The 24,804-nt window shown below is 35.5% G+C and overlaps 1 protein-coding gene across 8 annotated transcripts; it reads right to left on the bottom strand.

The window, feature by feature from the left end:
* Positions 1-650: 650 nt before the first annotated feature.
* Positions 651-24,533, bottom strand: LOC139993669 (uncharacterized). Of its 8 annotated transcripts, none has more exons than XM_072015596.1 (11): positions 24,035-24,531; positions 22,643-23,315; positions 20,359-20,546; positions 12,150-12,367; positions 11,737-11,929; positions 6,159-6,475; positions 3,830-5,463; positions 2,958-3,356; positions 2,204-2,379; positions 1,994-2,143; positions 651-1,247 (listed from the first exon to the last, which is right to left on the bottom strand). In XM_072015596.1, exons 4-11 carry the CDS (start codon positions 12,260-12,262, stop codon positions 894-896), a joined length of 3,336 nt encoding a protein of 1,111 aa, XP_071871697.1. In that variant the 5' UTR covers positions 12,263-12,367; positions 20,359-20,546; positions 22,643-23,315; positions 24,035-24,531; the 3' UTR covers positions 651-893. The 8 variants fall into 8 exon arrangements, with proteins under 8 accessions (XP_071871697.1, XP_071871696.1, XP_071871693.1 ...); XM_072015597.1 differs by adding an exon at positions 1,330-1,390 and having other exon boundaries at positions 1,108-1,247; positions 1,994-2,379; positions 24,035-24,533; XM_072015598.1 differs by adding an exon at positions 1,330-1,390 and having other exon boundaries at positions 1,125-1,244; positions 1,994-2,379; positions 24,035-24,533.
* Between the last annotated feature and the right edge of the window lie 271 nt (positions 24,534-24,804).

Here is a 24,804-nt window from a genome sequence, read left to right as displayed (position 1 = left end):
TCACTTTTGCTGAGATCAAGTCTCGCAGAAACGAGAATATGGTACCGTTATGGAAAGAACTGGTACATTTCTGCGAACCATGTAAACGACAGTACCGTTATTAATTAATATACACGCGCTATAATATCAATATATACGTATAGACATTACATCCCCGTGATTTTTCATGCCAATTAGCTTGAGTCAACTAAATAGTAATTGAATATCGAAAACGCGAGTTCAAGGTATTTCTTTAGTAAAAGACAAATAATATTCTAAAAGTAAAAATAGAAACTATTATCGCTGGAGCGTTTATGCCCTCATAAAAAATAGTTCGATGTCTTTTACGTATTTTTTTTCTTCGACGTTCTCTTTGAAGTATTTATTTCAGTATTTACACCTCTTTGCTGAATGGTGTCTTTTTTTTAATAAAAAATAAAAAAATAGCTTTATATATATATATATATGTATGTATATTTATGTATAATATCTACTAAATCTGATCGAAAATTCTTCCTCAAAAATAGACTTTTCTATATTTTTTGATATCAAGTTGTAACATGACGATTGATTAATGATTTATACTTTATTTAATTTTAAAAAGAATGCGTATATAAACGTTAAAAATTAAAATTAAAAGTAAATTATGCTTTGACATAATGGAAGATATTATCTCTACAAAAATGGGAAAAATTATGAAAAAAGAATTTAGAAAATTACTAGGACAAATTTAAATCTTTTAAACTTTTCGGGTCCTTATTTTTTACTTAATGTCGTGTAAATGTCATTACTGTATAATTTGACGCATTAATTTAATTTACAATCATCCTGTGATATAAGTATATTTTCTAATCCTTCTAATTTTTCGATCAGATCAAGCAGAGGGTGTAATTTTATCAAGGAAAAAAGGATCTTCATGGTAAATATCCTAAACCAGCCTCCAGACTAATGGAACTCTTGACGCTGGAAGCGTTACTGGTTCGCCTGCTGATTCTACTCGATTCAGCGCCGAAGATGGCCGCGATTTCCGCGCTTTTCTTGATCGAAAGGGCTTCGTGATGCGCTCCAGATCGACTGGAACAATGGGAAAGACATTTCTTGTCTCTGTCAGCGCCACCGACGTACACTAAACGGCCCTGCGTGTCTCTAGCACTAACGACTAGCACCTTCTCGCTGTCTGAAGACTGTTGAGACTTTCGTCCTGGATTGAACAGGTCGTAATCTAGGGCGAAGTTGTTCGAACTACCGTAGCTTGACGATGACTGCTTCTGGAAACGAATAAAAACAATAAGAAGCCTCGTTCATCGTACTATAATCAACTAAAATTTCTTCTTTTATAATCAAACAAACATTTTTTCTAATAGTTGGTATAGATTGATGAACCGTTCATTCCTCTCATCTTAACAATTCTCTATAAAAGATCAAGAAATACAAGAGATTAGAAAATGGGTTGATAAAACAATCAGCAATCAACAATTTAGGAAACGTTACTACTACCTACGTTAATTTACCAAACAATGCTGATACACAGACTCACAACTATAGGCAGAATTCACTGTAGCGCTACCGACAGATTTTTGCAAATATCTCGGAAACTAAGCGAAACCACCGTATGAAAAAGTTGTTGAAAATATCGATTTTTACAACATATCCAAAATCGGAGATGAGGTAACTTTCCCACAGTTCGATCGTTAATTTAACTTGATTAACATTACTCTGCATCGTTAATGTTATTGAAACTGTTTAAACGTTCCAGAGGACAAGAAAAACGCATATTTGATCAAACAATCGAATGAAAAGATAGCTTCGATATAGAATTACTGAAGAATATATGGAATTTTAGAATTGTCCTAAAATGTTCTATGATCGTATACAACTCAAAAACTAAAGTACACGGTACGTGTTTTCATCAGATGTTCTTTACTTATTGCAGTGTGTATAGATTCATCTCCTGAAATACGAACGTTTATAACTCACCCTGTATAGGAATTAGGATTTTTACGTTTCGAATTACCTTGAGTACATCCAAACCTTGGGAGGGCGTTCGACATCTGCTGGTCTTGGCCGCTCGAGCTTTGTCCGGGCTTCCGGCTCGGCTGAGGGTGCCTTCAGAGGGCACGATGCCTCTCTGCCTTAGCTGCTCCAGTATCGTCGGCCGGATCGGCTGCCGAGCACAGTAACACTTATTGCTTTCAGAGCAGCTGTCAGTGTCACAAGCACATACCACCGTGTTTGGAGGAACGTGAGGCTGCGTCGGGATCCTCCTCGACAACGAGCAGTAGCATTTGTCCGCTGACACGCAGGTGCACGACTCTGAATCGTAGCTACACTCGCTGCAACTCACGTAACCGCTGCTGCTCCTGTTCGCTGCCGCTCCTGCGCCTCTGTTTAGTCTTCTGCCTGAACAGCAATATCATCGGGTTTTAGTAAAACTTATTTTACAGTGGCTACAAAAAAAAAAAAAAAAAAAAAAAGAGAAACATATTTGAACACCATTGCATTAATTTACCTACTAATTAATTAGGTTTAAGTACATTAAGTTTCGTATCAGTTTTTAGTATCTTCAAACGACTACAAAAATGTTCTGCTCTATAAACGAAATATATGTACATTTCCGATCATCTGCCAAAGAAACGTTTGGAACAAAAGTTAGTCAACTTGCAGTCCGCTGTACATTTGGATATTAAAAGTTTCCAATAAATTTTTAATCCCATAAAAAGTGAAGGTCGTCTTGAAACTTTTAATATTTTTTTCAAAGCATTTCTTTGGCAGATTATCGGAATTGTGTGAAAAATGCTGAATCTTAAAAGATACATCGTGTAAAAGTACTACTATGTAACTGTTCTACGGTATATAAACGTATACGTTGTTTCAGAAAGTTTTACACCTTCGGATACATCAGTTTTGTATCATCTTAATCTCGGATATCAAGAAATTAGAAATATTGAGACGATGCTGAAATATATTACAATACTCACAAGTGTCGCTATCTTCAGAAGTAGTATGGCAGGCGCCATTTTTACTCGTCCTCCACGAAGATCTTCTCTTGCCCAATTTATTAGCCAATACACGATTCCTATGATTGTTCCTGGCGTCGCAAGAAGAGCTACTACCGAAACTATCGTTCAGTCTTCTCGCAGGGAAGATCACGGAAGTGAATTCCGTCGGTCCACCCTTCAACCTCGACACAGACCTTTTGATAGCCCTGCCAAGTAAGCAGGTTCGACGACTGGATCGTCTTCGTTGCGGCCTTCGACGCCTCCTCATTATGCTCGCTGATCTCTGATATAGCTCATCCTGTGTCAGTGTGGCGGCCAATTTTAACAAGAACTCTTTGTACAGCGGCTTCAAGTCGTTGAATGACATCCCTTCAGGGTCTAAAGGAATCAAATAACGTAGTAATAGAATATGATAATAGAAGAAGCATTTGATATGAAATAGAAGAGCATTTCATATAACCTAGGCACAGTGATATAGTACACAGTGTGTAAAAGTTAATTAAAAAACGAAACTTATACGTATAAAAAAAAAGAATTCCACGATATAAGTTGACTGAAAAAGATTGCAAATAAAAGGTTGGCTTTCAATTAATCTGATAATAAAAGAAAAGAATACATATAATATTATTAACATAAAAGTAAGAGGAAGTGCTATAATAATATTAGTATAATAATATACGTTTATTCCTCGTCATCGTTTCTACATTATTGTCCTACAATTTATAAAAAAAAAAGTTGCAATTCATAAAAAACCAATATGGTCAGCTATAAATCCGCATCTTCAAAGTCTCTTAAAATTATTCAAACAATAGTAAATCTTCAATCTTGAAGCTTTTTCGATTAATACTTACCGATAATAGCAGCCAAGATGTCGTCGACACTAGTCAGACCCTCCTGATTCCTAAACTCATCAAAAAGTTCGGTGAATCCCAAGGGAGTGCCACCTTTGATACTATTAGGCCTCCTAGCGCTTCCAGGATTCAAAAAGCTTCCTCTCCTGGGCAACTCGACTCTGGTCATCAAATCTCCTCTATCCACGTCTATATCACTCTGAGATCTCTTCAATCTAGTTTCCTCAAGAGCCTTCGTAGCATCCTCTGATCTGCTGACAGGTGGTTCACTTCCAGCTCTGCTTCTCTTCCTGACTCTTGGCTGATTATACTCTATCAAATTCAAATTCGACGTGGAATCGCTCAGTTGCTTCTTCAAAGGTTTATCCATGGTAACCACTCTGCTCACTCGTTTTCCAGGTGTGATCTTCTCTTGGTCCCTGGATCTTCTTCGTTCCACTGACACAGAATCTCCACGACTCTCCTGGCTCAACTGATAAATCTCGTTATTACAGGATCTACCAAAGAATATATCTTCTTGCGAACTCTTTATCTTCCCTGGCCCCAGTTTGCTACCTCTGCCACTGTAAATTTCTTCCTGGGCAAGACTGTATATTTTATCAACATCTTTAAAGTGTTCCTCATAGAGCCTCTCTTTGCTGTTTCTCTTCAAAGCTCGTTCGTACAATGCATTTTCTTCGCTCTTGCAGCCTGATCTTTCGATCCTGTCGTAGATTATAACGTCTGACCTCGCAGAGTGTGTTTCTTGATCCTTAGACGCGTCTCTCGAGGACACAGGATTATTCAGGTCATAGGAACCGTGAGATTTTTCATACATTCTTTCCTTCACGTCATCTGCTTCTTTAATCGGAGTTTCTTGCGCCGGACTCTCGACTTTCCCCGCTTTTCCAATTATTGGGAGCTTCTCGTATCTGTTAGAGACTGTCTCATATAATCCATTGGCCCCTATGTCGTAAATCTTGTTCGCAGAATTATTCGAGTTTTCTACTTCGATCTTTTCAGGAGCGTTTAATTCTTGTTTAATCCCGAACGTTTTATTCTTCGAATTTTCGCGTTCCTCTTTCTTGGAAACTTTCGAGTCAAAGTTCGTCTGAATAGAACTGAAGTTCTGGACCACTGGATTGGTCTTTTCTTTCGGACCAGCCTCTTTTCTTCTTCCTCGAGCCTCCAAAACGTCTTCTGCTTTGATGTCAGAATTTTTCTTCTTTCTTCTGGGAGTTTTTTGTAAACCAGATGATTTTTCAGTTTCCTCTTCCGTTACCGAGCTGGATACGGAGGTCTTCTTCGTTCTTGGAGGTCTCACAGGATGTTGAGGAGTCGATCTGATAGCTTCCGATTGTAATATGTTCATTCTGGTACTGAGCCTGCTACTTGGACTCGGTTCTCTGACACTGGAGGCTACCGAGGCTATGCTCATGCAACCAACGCCGTTCGTGTGCCTTGGCCGACGTCGATTCGCGTCCAAATCAGCGAGTAGAGACCTGTAGAGGGTCGCTGCAGCAGCCACTGCATCCTCTTCCGTCTCACACGCGAACGCGTGGCATTCTAGTAACCTGGTCGCCCCTGGTCGTCGCATTACTACTGCAAATATCGGTGAATAGTGGTCTGATGTCGTTTTCAGGCCACGCATTGTTCTGAAACACGTGTGTTTTAAATTTAATTGTAATTTCATAAGTCGTTGTAAACCTAGTTCTGTAGTTCTACTTGGACTTTTGTTTAAATGAAGTATAACGCTAATTAAAAAATATCAACTATTCCAACGACTGAAAAATACGCTTCGAAAACGTAGAATAATGTAAAGTAATTAGAAAGCAATCGTCTTTTATATTTATATCTATCATCGTAATAAATCATTACTTCAGTGTATTCAGACAATTACCTAGAATATCTGAAAACTTAAAGTGATTACCTAAAATACTTAAAAGCCTAAAATAATTACCTAAGACATCCAGAAAGCCAGATTGATTATCTAAAATATATAAAAATTTTAGACGATTATCCGAAATACCACAAGATATAAAATTTGGCTATCTGAAACACCTAAAACCCTAAAATGATTATCTGAAAATTCCTGAAATACTTAAAAATTCAAGATGCTCGTCTAAAATACCTACAAACATGATAATACTGAGATACCTAAAACTCTAAAATGATTAATCTGAAATATCCACATCCTTGACAAAGTTTCTCAAACCAATGTTTCCCTGAAATCAACCGAATAAACCTTTTCAAAATAATTTTTGCAATCTAAGCGTGAACTGAAAATTAATTACAGGTAGCCACAACGCCATTAATTTCACCCGATGGCGCTTTCCATCGCCATGCTCACCTGTACAAGTCTGCGTGCTTCTCCTCGCTTGTCTGGCTCTGTTCGTGATCACCGACTAACGGCAAGAAAGCGTGATGCAGCTCTCCCGATGGCATGCGTTTATTACGAAGCCTCAGTGCACTCCACACGGCGATCCTGCGGAAGGGGTTGTTCTTCTCGCAGGTGTCAGACGTGCGGAAAGTCAACCCTCGTCTGGAGACTTCGAGTTCCGCCCGCACAGAACATTGGATTCTTTCCAGAAGTTGACGTAGGGGTTCTTGGAGGCCTCGAACGCTTGCCACGCGACCACCCACAGGTGCTGCGCCCATATATTTCACCTGGAAGGGTAACTTGATGGTCATTTAATGGCCACTTAAGCCCCTTTTTCATAGTGCACCAAATTACAAGAAATACAATAGAATGTGATTCTTCGATACATCGTTATAGTACTCCAAATTAGAAAATATCGAAGAGCATCTAGTTCGTGGCAAGCGCCTCGCTTTTTACCGACATCACCAAGATGAGAAAGAGATAACAGCTCTACTAGAAGCACAAGGAGGCGCCATGAACGACAGGATAATGAAAGTTCACCAAGATGCAAGTACGGTGTAAATTACGTAGATTAATCGATGGTGCGCCGTTATCGGGAGTTTTCATCGGCCATTAGCATTAACTACGACCAGTGTAAAACGTTTCACGATGAGCGCGAAACACGTTTCCATTAAAAGCGAAACGTAAAGTATCGGTTATCTTCACGCTTAGAATACTTACTAAACCTTATCTTCTTATCTTCCACGAACGAAACGAAAAGTATATTGCCTGTCATAAGCGTGAAACCATTTTCTCCATTTTTATACAGGTACTTGGTATGAGATATAACAGATAGGATAAGTCCGGTTAGAAATATTTAGGAGTGAGCAGACAAACTGAAAGTTACTATTACAATTTCTTTTTGTCGCGCGTTCGATTGTTGAGTCAACTTGTCCAATTCCACTTTTTGTATAATTTGGATGTCATGCTGGTTCTGCAATTATGAAACGAAGATAAATGGTTCTATACTTTTTTCTTACGTTCTAACGAGTTTCTTTTTTCCACTGAACGTAATTTACTCCTTTTTTTAGGAAAGGAAAGGCTAACTTGTTTCTTAATATAATTTTAAACTTTGTTTCAACATGTAAAATATTTTTGATGCAATATATAAAAATTGAAAGTATCTCTGAGGTTTTGTGGTTATGAGATGCAGCGTGTTTTCATTGGAAAAACGTCAAAACACGCGATAAAGTGCCATTTTTATAAAAATTCCGGTCTCTCGTGTCTTCTAAGGAATGGATATTTATTTCATGAAGATATAGACTGTAATGGCTCTTTATGAAGAAGTTATTTCTAAACGCAATTACGCGGTTATAATCGAAGCAATAAAATGATGAATTCTATTCTGGAAGAGACAACAACGTGACATATTCTTTTATCATTCTACGAGTCTTTGTTCGCCATCCTCTGATGCAATGACGAGGCTGATTTGCATATTGGGACACATATTTGCGGATGATGGACAAATAGTCGATATGGTAATGGATTATATTTGAACGTCACGCGACGAAAAGAATTGTAATTGAGATACCTTGACATTTTTACGGTTTATAAAATACGTAAAAGAATATATTGGATGTACCAAGGCTGGGTATGTGCATAATTTCCAGTGAATATGCACATAAATTCTACGAATTATTTGCAGTAAATTAATAGCATTTAAAATTTTTTAATGAGACGCGATTTTCATGATTGTATTGGTCAAGTTTGAAAACATTCTGAAAATTTATGTAATTTAATATAAATATATATTTATCCAAAAAGCACTAATAACTATCTTGAATGTATAATCTTTGTGAAATTAATATTACTATCATTATCATATATTATTTGTACTAGATATTTTGTCACCCCTATATGCATATATATTAGAAAATTTTAGAATTTAATAAATGAAAAATCAAATAATCAATTTAATGTTAGCAATGCAGTCCTACAATTAGTTGTAGAATTAATTATGTATCTCTTTTGCACCCCACTATACATTTAAAAAATTTTTCTCCTTTGCTCTGCTCGATTATTATATTATGTATAAAATTTCATAGATCTGTGTTAATGAAATTTCAGAATGTTTCACGTAGCGATATACGTGTATTCATGAAAATTTCCACAAGTGTTCGAATACGTTTTTTACGAGACGCTGTATGAGTTCTTCTTACGTCCCTTTTTTAAATTTCACAGAAACCTACTTACCCATTTTCTTTATCGTCCCATCGCAGCTTCAGAGCCGCTATCTTTCATAAAACGTGCTCTTCATCCGCACATATTGGATGGTTAAGACCTGATAAGTATAAAAGTTCGTAAAATCGAAGCGCGGATGAAATTCTACAGGTCTTAAGATTGTATCTCTATGGACGTCGAGGCAATGATCTGAAGTTGTTGCTGACCTCGACGAACGCATCATCGAGGATGGCGCAACGAAACGATGCGGAAGAGGGAGGCCATAAAAGCGGGGCAATAAGAAAAATCCGCATACCGATCCGCGGCAACGAAGGGGAATTTTTCAATGCTCCAAATAGTCAGGAGCAAGCCCCGTCACGCTTCGCGAATCGTGAACGGAATGAAAGTGATGATTAAAAATCGCTGGGACCACGGCCGCTAGAGGAAAGTCATGCAATTTGTCTTTAAGAATGACTTAGGGTACTTACCGAGAGACTGCGGACTTTTTAGTATTTATGAAAAATTTGGAGATGCGTAAATGCACGGGATGTACATAACGCGCGAAAATATATGAAAATATATGAAATATGCGAAGTATGGTACCTTTTACAATATTTAACAAATAAAACAATTTTTTATCCAAATTCTAATTATGTAATTACGTTCGGGAGAATATGATTTTGCATTTTTAGCACCGGACTGACATGACTGGAAAAAACAAATTTTATCTTGTGTTTTATATTATATTTTTGCATCTTTATATTTTATATTCTTAAAGTTTCATATTTTATCTTTCTTTTTGGATTTGTACGTTATCGAAATGTAGGCGTCGAGAGAATATAATTAGCAAAAGTATAGAGAATAAGGATAGAAGAGGTAGAGTGGAATCTCGATTACCCGAGGTGATGTGGACCGGTCCGATCTCGGGTAGTCGAAAACTCGGATAATACGGTATAATCTATTAACTTTCCTAAATTATAAAGTTCATAAATTATAAAATCGTAAAATCGTAGAAAACTTTTGATAGTACGATGTTGAACACGTATTTAGGTTTAATTAATTATTTAAACGATTGAAAGTTTTGTTAACTACTTTCACAACACTTGACTATTTATACTTTCGTACTCTTCGCGCTAAAGTTTCGAAAAAAACGAAGTTACCGTAAAGTTCAGAGCACCTCTGATAGTACAGCACTTCGGTTAAACGGGACTCGAACAACCGAGATTCCACTGTATATTCTAAGGTCAAGTTTAAATTGCAGATTTGAAGTCCAAATGTTAAGTACGAGAAATGTTAAGCTTGCTGGTTGAAAATCAAACGTAATCAAATTGAAGAAATATAACTGGAAGTTGGCGGTAACTCGGAGAGGAAGAACTATGAAAAATAAAAAAAGAAAAAAAGTCCTGTATCATTCTGTTGAATTGAAGAAAATATAATATATCGTTCGATTTCTACACCAATTATGTTTCATACTGCAACTATGTACTTCAACTAGGCTTTTCCCCGGAGAAATCAAATTTTGAAAAAGATTATGGCACGATATCATGCGATGGAACTTGAAATCGAACGGAAATAATGTTTCCATAGTACGAACAATCCTCATCGGCATATTTTCCACCGTTCCTTAGACATCAAGAACGATATTCGCCTCCTACTCGATGAAAACTGCGCTCGACCGTGTCGCATAATTAGTAGTACGCAATATTAAGTGTTACGACGTTCTTAATCTCTGCCAGCACGTTTCGTTCTACTCTCATTCAACTAAATATTATTTAATACACGCCTATATGGAAGCATCAGATAGCAAAGATATTTAATTCGACATTAAACAAAAATATTCGAAAAATATTCTTCATAATCATCCACCTAAATTCATACTTAACTAGAAGTAACACGAGACCATATTCCAGTTGAGCACAAAACTGCAAAAATTCTATTTTTGTTACCCTTCTTCTACCTTTTCATTTTTTTGCTTCTCTTCGTCTTCGAACGAGCAAGCAGTTCACCAGACCAATTATACGTCGATCTCAATTTTATTTCCATTCGTAAATGTATCAGATAAATTCGTCGATTTTGGTACACGAACGAATTATCGAGTAAGTCAGGTTTATATAAAATGATTAGAACATTTTATATTTTAGCAAACTCGTTTGACATTTGAATATTTCATTCTTTCTTATATTCTCATATTTCCCATATTTGGACTACGAGTATTTATGCAAATTCATATTCTTGCAGATATAATTAAGAAAAAGCAACTCAGGCAAAATATTAGTTTATGATTTTAAATATTTTTGCATATTACGTGCAGTTTTGGATTTTCAAATTCCTCGTAAATGCATAAAAATCCCCAGTCTATTCGTATGCTCTGCTAATATTTCTTCTAAAATATGCAATGAAATTAAACGAGAAAAGCAATATGGAAAGACAGCGAGGCGTTTTCGTGCAACGTCCGTAAAAGTCCGAGGTTTTCGTAGCAAAATATGAAATACACGGTCGGTGCGTGTTTCGAGGCGATTTTCAGGCCGCGAAGTAGGTGAATCCTTGGCCAAGGCGCGAACAGCTGCGAACTCGTCTCGAGAGTGGAACGAATGGCCGTTCCCCGAGATTTTTCTGTGCACGGGGGCAGGGACGCGGCGACGCGGCCGTACGATCGAATTAACATAAGTGAAAATCCTCTTTTTCTTCGTGATCCCGTCTAATTGCAGTGAAATCTTTGTTGCGCGGATCTGCGCTGCATTCGACTCTACGACAACTGATTTCGATCGAATCGACTTCGTTCTCGTATCTCGACGAATGAATATACAAACGATAGAAGAAATTCGAACGTAGAATTTTCTGGCTAACTCTAGTTTGACAATGAAAGGAAAGCAATGTCTTCTAACGACATTTGAAACGACAAGTGCATTAACATTTACACTGTGATATTTTCTATCTTTAATAAAAGAAAAATTCCCTCGTAAGAAACTTTAACAGTAAAAGCAGAAAGAAACGTCTTTTAATGATATTTGAATGTAAGTCGAGTATTTAATAATATTAAGTCGAGTGCATTGAAACTTACACTGTAATATTTAATTACAAAGACCACAATTGCTACTGTTAAAATTACGGCATTGTATCTTTAATGTAAGAAAAATTCTTTCAGAAGAAAGATTCTAATATAAACGCCACTGTATGCATATTTTCGAGATCAATACACTACTAACAGTGATACTAACGATGAGTTTGATTAATGAGTGTACCAACAATGAGCGATAATATCGTTCTACAGGTTCACGAGAGTAGAGAAAAGTGGCTGGTGGCACGAAAACGACGAAGAACCACGGAGGAAAGTAATCGATATATTTACCGGTAAAATCGCGGCGGCGCATTCTCCGGGTGTTTCGCTTTCGGCTTCCACGGAAGCGAACATCGCCTCGATCCTCGCTTGCACGGCGCTGTTCACCCTTCTTTGCTCGTCCACCCCCATGTCCTCCAGCTGATTCGAGTTCATGGTTGATACCGCGCCATACCAACCGCCAATGTTCGATCCGTAGATCGACCTAAATCAATAAGTTTCACTGTAGCCTTTTAGGAATCTTTTTATAAAATTGTATTGTCTTGCGAAATTAATGAAGAAGTGTGTCGTTTGTTATTTGAGTTTGGTACAGTACTTTTTTACTGGGTTGTATTAAAAATTATAAAGCGAGTTAAAACAATTTATCGAGTTGTGTTAAAAATTTTTTAACGAGTCTGAATTGAATTACTAAGTGAAAATCGTACCTCGAATCTTCGAACAGGGCATCGATGCGGGCCTTGCTTCTGAGGGAGCATTCCGATGCGGGACCAGCCAACCGGAAGCCATCCTCGTAACAGGACATTCCCACGCAAGACATATTCGGCTCTAGATCTAAACTAGAGCACGATCCACGTCTGTATCTCTTTTAAGCTCCCTGGAGCTTTTCTCTTCGTCGTGTTTTCATCGAGCGACGTCATTCGTTCTGGAACAATTCAACCATCCTTATGAAGAATATCTAGTCTCGATCGTTTTCTAAATATGTATGTGCGATCTCTTTTCATAATTTTATCGATTAATTATACCAATGAAGTAGTAATTATTTTATATCAAACAGCAATTCTTATAATTAGACTGCAGATATTTATGCCAACTTAAATTTTTATAAATGCAAGTAAAGAGATAGAATCTGAAAATAAGTAGAGAGATTTGTTTCACTCGCTAAATATTGTAACGACGAATGGCATACTTTCGATATTTTATATATATTTTTATATTATATACACTCTGTGTATTTATACAGTGTTAATAAATAATAGAGTGCTATAAAGCAGAAACTGGTCTACTTATTTCAGAAATCTGCTCTCTAGAAGTCTAATTAATATTAAGTATTATATAAATGTTAAGTATTATGTAAATGTGGAAAGGTTAAATACAAATTCAATGTAAAAATCGTGTTTTATTTAATGGAAACACCATCTCTCCAATCGATCAATGCATTTTCACTTAATTGTGTTAATTCGTGGAAGTACAGACACAACACAAAGATATCCATGCAAATTATTACATATTTAACAATATGTGTCTTAATGCGTTCAAAACATATACATAGAGATTTTACTGTATTTTACATTTAAGGGATTTGTGTAGACTTTTGTGACTGTATTTATAGACCCGTTTAATTACACAGTATCGCTATTGAAAAATCAACCACGTAACATCTGCATCGAACCTAAGAACAAACAATGAACGCCTCAATGTTCGATAGAAATTTGTTCAGAAATACTCGCAGTTAACAAAGTTCGAAAGATTCGAAAGAGGTGAGATCTGGACAGGATCTCACCTCGTTTCCACGGACCCTTGCTGCTGGTCCGCAGTCTGCGTTAAATTTATTCGAGAATACGTATCACGTCGGATAATGGCAATTAAAACTGTAATTGCAAGACGAGACTGGATGAAGAACGATCGACAGACACCGTTTCGAATCTGGGCTCGAGTAAAAGTGGCGGGCAACTCGTAATTTCACCCTTTGGGGCGGTACTTTTAATCAAGGCCATCGGCTGTATCCTTTTCAAACATGTAGCGTGAAACGTGCTTGTTGGAACAGAGATTGTGAGACATTTATGATCGGTTATTCATCTTAACAAATATCTCTGGATCGTAAATAGCTAGGACAAGTTTTATCAGGTTACTTGTTCTTGAGGCACTTAATCAGCTAACATTTTACATTTTAAATAATAAACATCATCAATGAAGAATATTCATTATAATTTATATAAAATTATACGAGTGTTGATTTAAATTTTGGGGACATTAACAAAGAGCAGAAATTTATGAAATATTCAAAGCGCTAATTAAAGTTTCATATCGTAAGTTGCATTCATAAAACATGAAATTGCATAAACATCATCAGTCTAATTAACCTAATAATATCGTTCCTACGAACATTTCTCAGCCTATAATTCCCGACAAACATTTTGTGTATATCATCGAAAAGATTTACTGTCCCATAACTATGTCAGATAAATCACTGTTTGCCTGTAGTTCGTGTCTGCTCGCAAAACATAATAACTGGAACGTTTTTGCTATTGTTGCATCAGCGAATTCCAGCGAAATTTTCACACTCGTGGCGCCGCGCCGTCACTCATTTACAAGCTCGCCAATCACACGAAGAATATGGTTCTCCAAGTGGGAAGAAGGGATTGCATTTCGCGAAAGATCGCATTGTTCACCGCGGTAGAAATCGCGGGTACGCGGCACTCGATACCCACTCGTGTAGAATTATCGCGTGCATGCCATCAGCATACCGCCGCTCGATTTTCTGCGCGAGGTTCGTCGCGTTTCTTTTAATACGTTGACTGTTGCACAGTTCCAAAATTTCAATTCTTTTCTTCTTCTATAATTAACTATACTATAATATAATACTTAACTATTAAATTTCCAATCCATCGTCCGCAGATATCATCCATTTTCTATACAATCGAACATCTATTGCAATCCCTCCTTACTCGATATTCAATTCTTCCTTCTCAAGTTTCACGCTTTTCGAAACAAGAAGTGTATTCCAATTTCTACCCAATATCCAAGTTCCAAAGTCCAAATTTCATTTTTTCTCGTAGAATTAAAATGATTTACTCCAGTCCTTAGCCATTCCACGTCTAACTCATAGTCCCAAAATTTTAATTCTTTTTTTCGCAAAAATACCCAATTTATTGCCAAATTCCATCGTTCTCTGTACAGTAAAAAAATTCGTTTAATCCGCCACTAAATTCTCATTTATGTAAAAACCAATATGTCATTGCGATATTTTGTATATAAATTTTGATATCCTCAAAAACGTTAGCGATATCGTCATGGTTAATGGTTAGTGACTAACGCCACTCTTTATTATTCCACTTAAAACCTATATAAGTGGCCTAATGGAAGAGAAAGGAATAAAGAATAACCGATAAAAGAATTTCTAATGCGAACCATATGAAGTTTTGTCGAAAATAAGTCGAAGGTACAGCGAATCCGTTGGTAATTAGAATTTCTAATTTTACATCGTATTCTACTGGGAAACGAAGCAGCGTGAAATCTTTTACAGTTAGCCGGATCGAGGGACTTTTCAGAAAGGCGTCTGTCGGCTCGCGTATTATGGGGAATAACTGTCGCTGACACGTACACGTAAACGGAGCCCATCTGTTCACGTGTTCACCGTTGCACGCCGAGGTCGTGACGAAACTGATTATCGAAAATTGGACGATTACCGATCCGACCAGCTAATTACGGCAACGGGAACGAATCGATTTCGAGAAGATCATGGTTGGAATACTGGTCATGGATTTTCAATTGAACTTTCAATTCGAACACTTGTTCGTTCGAATTATGGACTGATATGAAATCTAATGCTTTTAATTTAATAACACAAAAATACCAATGGCAGATTTCTTTCAAGATTTGTTTTAATAATTTAGTTTCTATCCTATGTATGTGCTAATAAATAATTTTTGTATAAATATATTTCTGTGTTGGAAAATATGTGTTTCGTTTATGAATGTCATGAAAATTGCGTTTAAATCCTGATGATTTTTTATTTATGTTCTTCGTTTGAATATTTGGTATCACGTACATGCTATAAAACCACGAAAGTCGATTGACAAAATTCTAAGGATGAAAGATGGATTGGTTAGAACGATAACACCATTTATTATGTTTATTAATGTTTATAATTTATTTTAAAACGTATTGTTCCTTGATTTAAAAATAAATTGAATCTAATTGACAAGACGTAGTCGTAAAGTTAACGCCTCGTGAACACGAGAAACAAAATTTCGTTCAACTTTATGGACCACTACTTTGTCTCAGCTGCGTTTACAAAATGGAATCTTGTTGAATGTTTCATTAAGTTAAGGCACGGTCAATTAAGGACAATTAAGGCACGCGTTTAATTTTTGCTCAAGATGAATAACGAGGGTAAATTTTACAACTGGACTCGATTCACAGTTATACGTCTCTTTGATTTTTAGCAGCATCAATTAAATATTCCTATCTTCGTTTCGAGATTTCCTTCGTTAATTTTTCTACTTTGATTTTAAATCTTTGGAAGGAAGAGACTGAACTATATCCACTACAATCCTATAGGATTTGAAAATTACTGAATGCAAATGTAAGTTTGCCGAAATTTAAAAAGATTGAAGTTCCGAATATTAAAAGATTCAAACATTTGAAACATAATAACAATATCAATTTTAATTTAAAATATCTAATATTCGAAGTATTCAAAAATTAAAATATTCAAAATTTAATGATCCGAGGGAGAAGATTTATATTATTTTAAAAATTCTTATTCAGGATCTCTATCGAAATATTAAAACATTTGTTCTTTTACTCCGCTATTAATCTTTCTAAGCCACTAATTTTCTTGTTTTGCCAGTTTCCATTAATTTACAGCCAATTACAAGATAAACCAATTGTTGGACGTTTAGGCGACTGTCAGCGCTACGAATGACGAAGGATCCTCGTTCAATGCGTCGAAGGCAACGGTATTAAGGTCGACAAACAGATTACAGCATCACGTGTCGATGAATCGCGTGGAGAAGCTAACATGCGCGGCCGGATTTAAAGCGTGTGTGGATCGTTCAACTTGCAATTACCAAGTTCACGGTTCGTTTACCAGCCGAGTTCGGTCTAATGGGAATCGAATAAACGAACGGAAGCAACCGGACGCACGAAACTGCTCGCGTGCCAGGGAAAATCGTATCGGAGTCGTCTCTTCGCGGTAGAAATACCAATTTCGGATAAATAAATAAAATCTAGGTAGAAGAAAGTACAATTTAAGCCACCGTTCGAATCTTAGATGATGGAAGAAGATATCAAGGAGGTAGATGATATTTGTATTTCTGATTCTAATTCCTCATTTGTATTTCTAATTCTATGATATATGAGAGGGGAGATAGAAAGATAGTTCAAAATGGTTGAAAAATATCCATAATCTGACAGACTATTCTCTTTAAACAAGTTCAAACCTATTATTAAATAATCTTGGTTTCTCCATGTCAGAAAATTATCAGCAAATGTGAACTCTAAACAGCCTAACTGATAATGAAAATGAGTAACAGTAGGGTATTAAGATGATTGAAAAGTACAATTTTAATATCATAATATCTACTTCAAACAAGTTCAAACCAATGATTAAACAGTCTCGTGCCGGATACAAGAAAGTGTAAATAATAGAGAACTACGATATCTAAAAAATAACTAAATCGAAAATAAATGGAGAACACAGTACCCCACCATAGTATTCCACAGTCAGAGGTCCATCCAAGCTTCTGTAGAACGTGATCTCGAATATGCAACAAGATATCAAAATTCATCCACTTACTTTCCAATGTTCCACGATCTCAATTTAGCCCAAAAATCCTCAAACAGGGTCTCCTAAACAAAAGTTTTCTAAAGTCTCTTGAAAAACACCAGCGCACCACCGCCACGAATCCCATATTATCGTATAGATCACTTAGATCGTATAGATCCACGGTTCTCCGGACTCCTCCATCTTCTTTGTATCGATACCACAATATGAAATGAAATGTAAGAAACACTTGTTCGATTTCAGATTTCACAAATTTTCAGCAGATAATCGATCGTTGTAACAGAGGGCAATCGATTCTTGCAATTTCACAAATATTCAAATAGATAATCCAATTGGCGTAATTCCACAAATTTTCGATAGATCATCGACTGTCGCAATGAACAATCAATTTTTGTAATTTCACAAATTTTCAATGGATAATCAGCTGTTATAATTTCACAGATTTTCAATAGACAATCGACTTCGTTCAGCAGGAAATATTAAGAAACCGACGTTTTTCACACGAAAAGAACGTTGCCGTTGACGATCGACCTTGGCCACGAGTCGATCCGGATGACCGTCGACGTGAAACTGCCGGGGATGTTCCGCAGGAGAGACTCGAGTTCTCTAGCCAGTGAGTCGGCTCCTCCACGCTGGAGCGAGGAGAAGGAGGAAGAACAGGAGGAGCAGGAGGATGAAGATCGACGGAGAGAGCCTTTCTGCTGCTCCACGGGAAGGGTGAATGTCTGGTCGTGGCTTTTTACCGGAAATCTTGTGCGTCGTGCCTCGCCTGACACGTACGCATCATTGCGATTAATTGGTCCAATATCGATATCTATTTCTCATGAGTTTGATATTCCTGGCGTGGGTATGAGATGAGAAGTGTTGCTGTGACCGATTTTCAACGAAAGTCTAACAGTTTTGGGCTTTTCACAAAGATTTGGAATATTTGGAGAAATATTAACTTTTGAATTTTTAATGGAGATTTGGTATTTTATCATTTTTTCGGAGCGTAGACGATTTAGAATATCTTAGAAAATTAGTTTTTGAAGAAATGTTAGTTTTTGTTCGATTCTTAAGGAAAATTTATCACTATTGACCCTTTTGAGAAAATAGACACAGTTTGGAATATATTAGAGAATTATTTTTTGGAGAAATTTTGCACCTTTTAGGGAAGTTGACAGTTTGGAAGATGTGGAGAGATAATTTCTCTTCTTGTTTATTTCGCTTGTTGAGGAGAATTATACACTTCAATATTTTGAGGCAGAATTCGATGACGTGAAGTATTGATTTTCCTTTTGAAAGATATTAACGAGGAAAATATTAATTTTTAATAGTAGGAAATATTAATAAGAAAAATGCCAATCTTTTCTCGATCGTATACCAATACCAATTATTTTGTGTTTCTTTAAGCGATTGCTACAAATTTAGGTATTAATTTTTCCAACAACATCTTTTACAAAATTTGCTTCATTCCTGTTTCTCTTAGTCCCTTTTCCACTGTAACTATCATACGGAATATTCTTCAAAAAGAGACAGGAAAAGTAGAACACACGGGAATACTAATTTCGAAATTTCAAAGATCACGATTAAACGGTTTCACGTACTCGATGAGTACTTTTGTGGAACAAAAGGTACTGGAAAACTACAATAGACTATTAGTAATGATAGTTTATTCAAACTCCTGCGCTTTAGCAAGCCGAAGAAATTCAACAGTAGGAAAGTAGGTCGAAAACTAGTTACGTATATTACGCTAATTACGGTGCATTTAATGTGGTAACCATCATTCAGGGAAGGCCGAAAGTATCGAGGAACTGAAAAACGTTCCTGTCTCTTATTACCATTATAATACTAAATTGAAACATTTACATCGAAATAGAATTACGGAAGAAAACCAAACCCCATTGTCTCTTACAACAGGAACACGTGTGATTACTGTCGAAGAAATTTCGAGACATTTTCTAACGAACAATTTCCCTCGAGAAAATAACAGACACTCTTAACTCTTTCGACTTTTGTGGCCCAAAAACAATTATTCTAAAGAATACAGCGAATATTTTCTAAAAAGAATATTTTCTATTCAGATAATGATCCGTTAATTAAAATGTCTATCGATTAAACTGTTTAATAATCAAAATTTTCAAAATTTAATTTCAATAAATTTCAATTAATACCCAGTTACAATTTTCACAAAATCCAAAAATTCTAACCCTAAAATCCTCCAGTTAGCTAAACGACAGTCATCAGAAACCACGGAATTTTATCCGGTTAAAACAACGTCCAAACAGTCGACCTGAGATTAGCATATAGAAAGCAAACGAATATTTGTAATCCATTAACATCGTCCCGAATTCATCTCTATAAATTCAAAAAGACAGCTCATAAACCAAAATGTTTAACCGAGATCAGATTACCAATAACTATAACGAGATTTACTCTGAATATATACAGTAGCGAACGGAAGAAAGTTTAATAAAAGTTGGCACAATTTTACAAAATATATTTAAATCTGCAATACAAGTCACTATTTATTAATACGTGCATATATAAAACTAAATTCCAGAATAGGCAACTATCAGCAACACAGTAAAAAATATTTAATATAAAAATTATTATACGAGCATACAGACGAATAAATTCCAGAATAAGTGACTGTCAACAACATCGTGAAAAATATCTAATACGAAAGTTATTAACATATCACTGAATATTTTTATACACTTGTAGAAAATTTGAAATTGCAAAGTTGCATAAATTTCCTATAAAGACAGATATTTCGCAAAAGAAATAACAGGTTTGTAATAGAGCAATTAAAAACTATAAACAGTGAGAAGCGTTCGATCCATACTAAATATCAACATATTTATAATACCATTATAGTATCATTATACTTATAATAATACCATTAATAGTACTTTTGATAATAATACTTTTCACTGGCATCGTATATCTAGTGACCAACATCTTTATTCTGTCCGGGAAAGGACGCGTGGGGTCAAGGAAACACATGGAGCAACGAGAACACGAAGAAAGAAAGGAGGAGGTGGAGGAGGAGGCTTACGGGAGAAGCTGAGGAGCAGTCTGGATTCTCTGGTTTCCGTCGCCGGTCCTCGTCGGCGTGGTAACGCGGTAACCGATAACGGTACCGTGCTTCGACGGCGTTCACCAATGTGAGAGTACTGTTATTCCAACGATGCAGTTGCCCTCTCTGTTCCACCATAGACTAGTTGGTCTTATTTGTCCTGCTCCTTCACCGATCGGCGAGCGTAAAGCAACACGGATGGTTGTTAGTCGTTCTTTAGCCTTCGACAGGAACGTTGTTGACGGAGGAATGCTAGAAAATTAAGTATGGAGTAGATTAAATTGATAAGGGGAATATCTTGGGAATGTGTAAATGGTAATTTTTTCGAATACCAAGTAGGCGAAATTTTAGTAGTGACAATGAAAGAGGTTTTGAGAAAAATAGGGAGCAAGAGATTGGGTTCTACGTAAGTGACGATTAAATGAAATTTCTAATTAAAAAAATTAAATGTGGGGTTGAATAGATTATATTGATAAGGAGAATATTTTGGGAATATGTAATAGTAAATGGTAATTTTGTGGGTAGACGAGGTTTAGTAGTGATAATGAGAAAACAGTAAGAAAAGGGTTTACATATGCGGCTATTAAATAAAATTTTTAATTTTAAGGGAAAGGATGAAATTTGGTTCTTCCAATTAGTCACTCTTAGACTTCAACAAGATCGTTGTCGTTAATATTTACAGAACAATTATATTAACTTTTATTTCGTTAATAATAGATGCAGCACATGGACGAAACATGACCATTTTTGTTCATCTTTCTTATTTCGAACAACTTTGATAGTCGTACAACTTAAAAGATGCAAGTTTCCTGAAAATATGAAATATGAAATTTTAATAAAAAAATCATTTTTGAACGGTGAAGAGGGAATAAAAATACACGTGTAAGTTCAATAACCAAAGAACAGTTTTGGTAATATGGAATTTGATTATTCAATTTTAAAATTGCCTATGTATATTTTGAGATAACATTTATAAAAACACCTGCAAGTTGCAAAATCGATATATTCTATGATACATTCGAGCTTATCTAAAGATTTAATTTATATTTCGAACGATGAAAAAGATTTATCGGAAAAATCCACGACAAAAATCTAGGAGAAAAATGCATCCAGTGATATTTCCAAAAAAAAATATTTTCTCACACGAATGTTTCGTTTCTTCTCATCCTGAACTTGATATTCAAGCTGTGTGTGCCTAGATGGATCGCATTAGCCACGCTTATACTTATGTAATAATCACTAATGTGATCGCTCATACACGACGGGATCAAAGTTCATCTTGAAATAAGGTAGACTTGGAAATAGTAATTTTAACGGTACAAGAACGCTGTAAAGTACCCTCGTTTATAGGTATATTCCTTGTCCATCCATTTGCATATTTTAATTTCTTGTTTACGATCCTCGTATCTGCTCACCTTTTTCTCCATTCTGGCGACATTATCGCGGCGAAAGTAATAGTTCGAACGATAAACGCACTCTCAGCAAATTCTTCTGCTTTCTACCAACAATTATTCCACGAATTTAGCTTAAGCCCTCCCTTTTTTCAATTCCAATTTTTGAGACATAATCCCTTGACACAGGCAACAATTGATATTGTTTTATCAATGATTTATTTATTCTAGATGTTAAGGTAAACAATTATTCACTAGCCCTTGAATTAGTATATTTATACTTCAGATCCTGCCTATGCTTCCAATTATATATATTCAGAAACAATCATAATTTGAAAAGCTGTCAACATTAGTAGGTTTATTAAAAACGAAACACGATATTGTAATTAAAACTATTTTCGTAGTAATTGAGAATTATTTCTTTCTTATTCGTAATAAAAAAGAATTATTTCGTTTTCATTCTAAACATAATTAGACAAAAGAGAGCATGTTAATAATTAAATAATAATTAAATAATATGCATTTACAGGAAAAGTAAAATTCCAAACAAGAGTAAAATACACGTAATATACAAAAATATATAAAAACATACAAAAATATGAAAAAATATGCAAAATTATGCAAAATTATGTAAAATTATTCAACACTATACAAAAATATACAAAAATGTACCGAAATATACAGAAATACAAGAAAATATGAAAAATATTCAAAGTGTAGTACTTGCTATAATATTTAATTGATGAAATAAATCTCTACTTGTAATTGATTGCATTTGCTTAATTAGGTTTATAAAAATACGGACTTGCATAAAGATCTTTAATGCAGTTTCGGTGAAAAAGAAAAAGTTGGTCACCTTTTTACGATTTATTCGAAAGGAACGTAAAACTTTGGGGGGACAAAGGCTGTTAAAAGCTGCAAGAATCGATATTGACAGCAAAAAGTGATTGCACCTACTTTTCAGATTCTCGGAAGACAAGTGAAGTTCCTCCTTTTCCATGTTTGCGGTTGCTTTGATTAATACATGCCGGCAATTTTACAATAATGTCCAGTTATTTTATGCATTGTACCATTATACGACTACGTAGGTATCGTTTCATTAACGACAGCTGGTGGATACCGCTTCGAAGCGGAAGTTATCGTGGCCGTTGATTTTTCATCGACTCGCTTTCGCAGCTGTCGCTGCCTCCCGTTTCTTTTTTCAATCGCCGGTTATGCAACGTTTTTATACAAATATCCAAGTTCATAAATATATCCTGTGGTATTTGCAAATTATCTCTAGTATCGCTATTTCTTCTATAATCATATCGTTTAGCTATATTTTCATATTGATTCTTCAATTATTTGCATTGATTTCTTTCGAAGCTTCGATGCTTTCGCATTTCTGGTTATTGTAAATTTTTGCACAAATATCAAAGTTTATAAATATCCTTTGATCTTCGAAAATTATCTCTAGTACTGCTATTTGTTCGGTAATTATACCATTCAATCATATCTTCACATTGGTTTCATAATTGGTTCTATTATCTCCTTCTGAAGGCGACAAATGGACGCTGAAACTATGTTTCAGTGATAATCGCTCTTCAATTATATCCTTCTGCAAATGTGGAGCGAAATACAATTGGAATTCCTGGAAGAAAATGTCTGACCGTTAGTCCTTAATGCCATTTGATGTCAGACATATATTTCCTAATATAGCGAACACAGAAATATTTATTGCATTCATTGGTGTTGTCGATTGTATTTATTGTACTAATATTGCAATCGATGCTTTGAAAAAAAAAAAAAAAATATTGAGGACAATAGTTACACCGATATATAAATCCTAACACGAAATCTACATTTTTTGGCGTTTCTCATTTCTTGCGTCTAGGATTCGTGGCAAAAAGGTCTACAAATATCCTGTAACATATTCCAGAATTTTGTTAAGATATTTACATGTCATTAAATAAGAAAAATAGTACAAAAATGAGTAATCTGAATTTTCATTGTAACAACCCTCCCTTTTAGCATACCAGGTTGAAATTTGATGTTTCCTTTTGATAAGCTATCAAACGATTCATCATACTTTTTGTTCATTCGATTATTATATTTGACACAAAGCTATGAAATTGTAAAGGATATGTTTACAATCCGCAATTGATAATTTGTCAATTGACTAACATTGTTATTTAGTAAATTGTTCTACAAGAACCTTTGTTGTTTCTTTCTTAAAACGAAACCAAAATCCCCATTATCAACTTTAATCTAATTAATTTAATTCGCGTCATGCATCGGTCGTTTCTTTCTCATTCCTATTCAAAACCGGATACATTATCCACTTACAAGTTCCCCGTTTATAATACAGACCTCTTTTAAAAGTTTCCTTTGTGCTGTTCTCCGCTTGTTTCCTCTTGATCCAGTCGCGAGCATGCGTGATGCAATTACACAGTCTGCTTCGTACGAAAAGGAACGCGCGATTGTCAACGCTGAGAAACGCGTGGACAATTGCAGGTAATACTGGAATCTATCGTATCTCGTCTTTTAACCTTCGTGTTTCTTTCGGATTCGGTGACCTAGACGATTGAAAGTGTAATTTGCTTTGGAGGCCTCTTTTAATCTTTCATCTGCCACATTTGTAGAAGAAAATCTCTCGTGCGAACTGAAGTGCCTGAATATAGTTTGGTCTTGCCTTTCTTTAGAAGTTAAAAATCTTTCACTTGCCGAAATTCTTGCGTTTTTATAAATAATTAGCATAACTGAGATTTTTAAAAGAATCGAATGGTCATTTGAATTTGTAAAAATAATTCGATCATAATTTGGATTAAAAAAAAAAAAAAAAATTAAAAAAGTAATTATTACACTTACCATTTCGTAATAATTTGCATTTTCCAACTTAATCTTGATAATGTAGGTTTTTCGAAGTAATCATCATCATATCCTTATTAAATGTATCCAAAACCTTTTGAAGTATCTCTTTTTTATTTTCTATTTCAATACAATAATTTTCCTGAATTTTTTACCATTTTTGGAATTTCTCAGAAAATATTTACATTACCATCGTTTCTTGCAAATATCCCTGAACCTCTAAAGTACCAATACTCTTGCTGGTCAAAAGATCGAAGATGCAGATAACAAAG

The sequence above is a fragment of the Bombus fervidus genome, chromosome 13, assembly GCF_041682495.2.
Source record: "Bombus fervidus isolate BK054 chromosome 13, iyBomFerv1, whole genome shotgun sequence".
Classification (NCBI taxonomy): Eukaryota; Metazoa; Arthropoda; class Insecta; order Hymenoptera; family Apidae; genus Bombus; species Bombus fervidus.
This window is presented reverse-complemented; position numbering and strand designations above follow the sequence as displayed.

Coding starts and splice junctions, on each gene's coding strand:
- LOC139993669 (XM_072015592.1), bottom strand. CDS start 12,262: ATGTCTTGCGTGGGAATGTCCTGTTACGAGGATGGCTTCCGGTTGGCT. Junction 6,476..11,736: donor GCGCCGCCGCGATTTTACCG/GTAAATATATCG, acceptor TTACCCTTCCAG/GTGAAATATATGGGCGCAGC. Junction 3,357..3,829: donor CATCTTGGCTGCTATTATCG/GTAAGTATTAAT, acceptor TGATTCCTTTAG/ACCCTGAAGGGATGTCATTC.